The sequence below is a fragment of the Nannospalax galili genome, unplaced genomic scaffold, assembly GCF_000622305.1.
Source record: "Nannospalax galili isolate Female #2095 unplaced genomic scaffold, S.galili_v1.0 scaffold43, whole genome shotgun sequence".
NCBI lineage: Eukaryota > Metazoa > Chordata > Mammalia > Rodentia > Spalacidae > Nannospalax > Nannospalax galili.
This window is the reverse complement of record NW_008353342.1, coordinates 8,002,680-8,003,362: the sequence shown is the minus strand read 5'-3', so window position 1 is coordinate 8,003,362 and position 683 is coordinate 8,002,680. Positions and strand designations below refer to the sequence as shown.

Sequence of the window (683 nt, the reverse complement as noted above, 5' to 3'; positions counted from 1 at the left end):
CGCCGCCGCCGCGCCGCCCGCGCCCCCAGCGGCGCCCGCCCCCGGCGCGCCACCGCTGCAGGCCACTTTCTCGTGCCCTGCCACCAGGCGCACCAGGTAGCCGACCGACACGAAGAGGTAACAGGCCGAGAGGAAGATGATGGGCCGCTCCGGGTACTTGAAGCGCTCCATATCGATGAGGAAGGTGGACACCGTGGCGAAGGTGGACACGAAGCAGAGCACAGACCACAGGCCGATCCAGAAGACGGTGAAGGCGCGCTCGTCCTGGCTGAAGAAGGGGTTATGGCAGGGCAGCGCGCAGTTGGCGATCTGGCCGGTCTTGACGCGGTTATAGAGCGGGTGGCGCTCGCTGGACACGCTCACCATGGGCGCGCGGCACTGGCACCCGGGCTCGCAAGGAGCCGCGCCGCCACCAGGGGGCCTCGCCTTCCCCCGATCCAGAAGACGGTGAAGGCGCGCTCGTCCTGGCTGAAGAAGGGGTTATGGCAGGGCAGCGCGCAGTTGGCGATCTGGCCGGTCTTGACGCGGTTATAGAGCGGGTGGCGCTCGCTGGACACGCTCACCATGGGCGCGCGGCACTGGCACCCGGGCTCGCAAGGAGCCGCGCCGCCACCAGGGGGCCTCGCCTTCCCGCCGCGCGCAGGGGGTGCCGCCGCCGTGTCCCCGCCGCCCCTGCCGTTGCC

At 71.2% G+C, this 683-nt stretch overlaps 1 protein-coding gene across 1 annotated transcript in view; it reads right to left on the bottom strand.

Annotated features, from left to right (window-relative positions):
* The window catches only part of Fzd8 (frizzled class receptor 8), a 3,197-nt gene that overhangs the window by 1,872 nt on the left and 642 nt on the right, over positions 1-683 (bottom strand). The window contains 2 exon segments of the mRNA XM_029554775.1: positions 2-426; positions 627-683. The exon segment at positions 627-683 is cut by the window's right edge and continues 102 nt beyond it. Of these exon segments, the coding sequence (XP_029410635.1) occupies positions 2-426; positions 627-683 (482 nt within the window).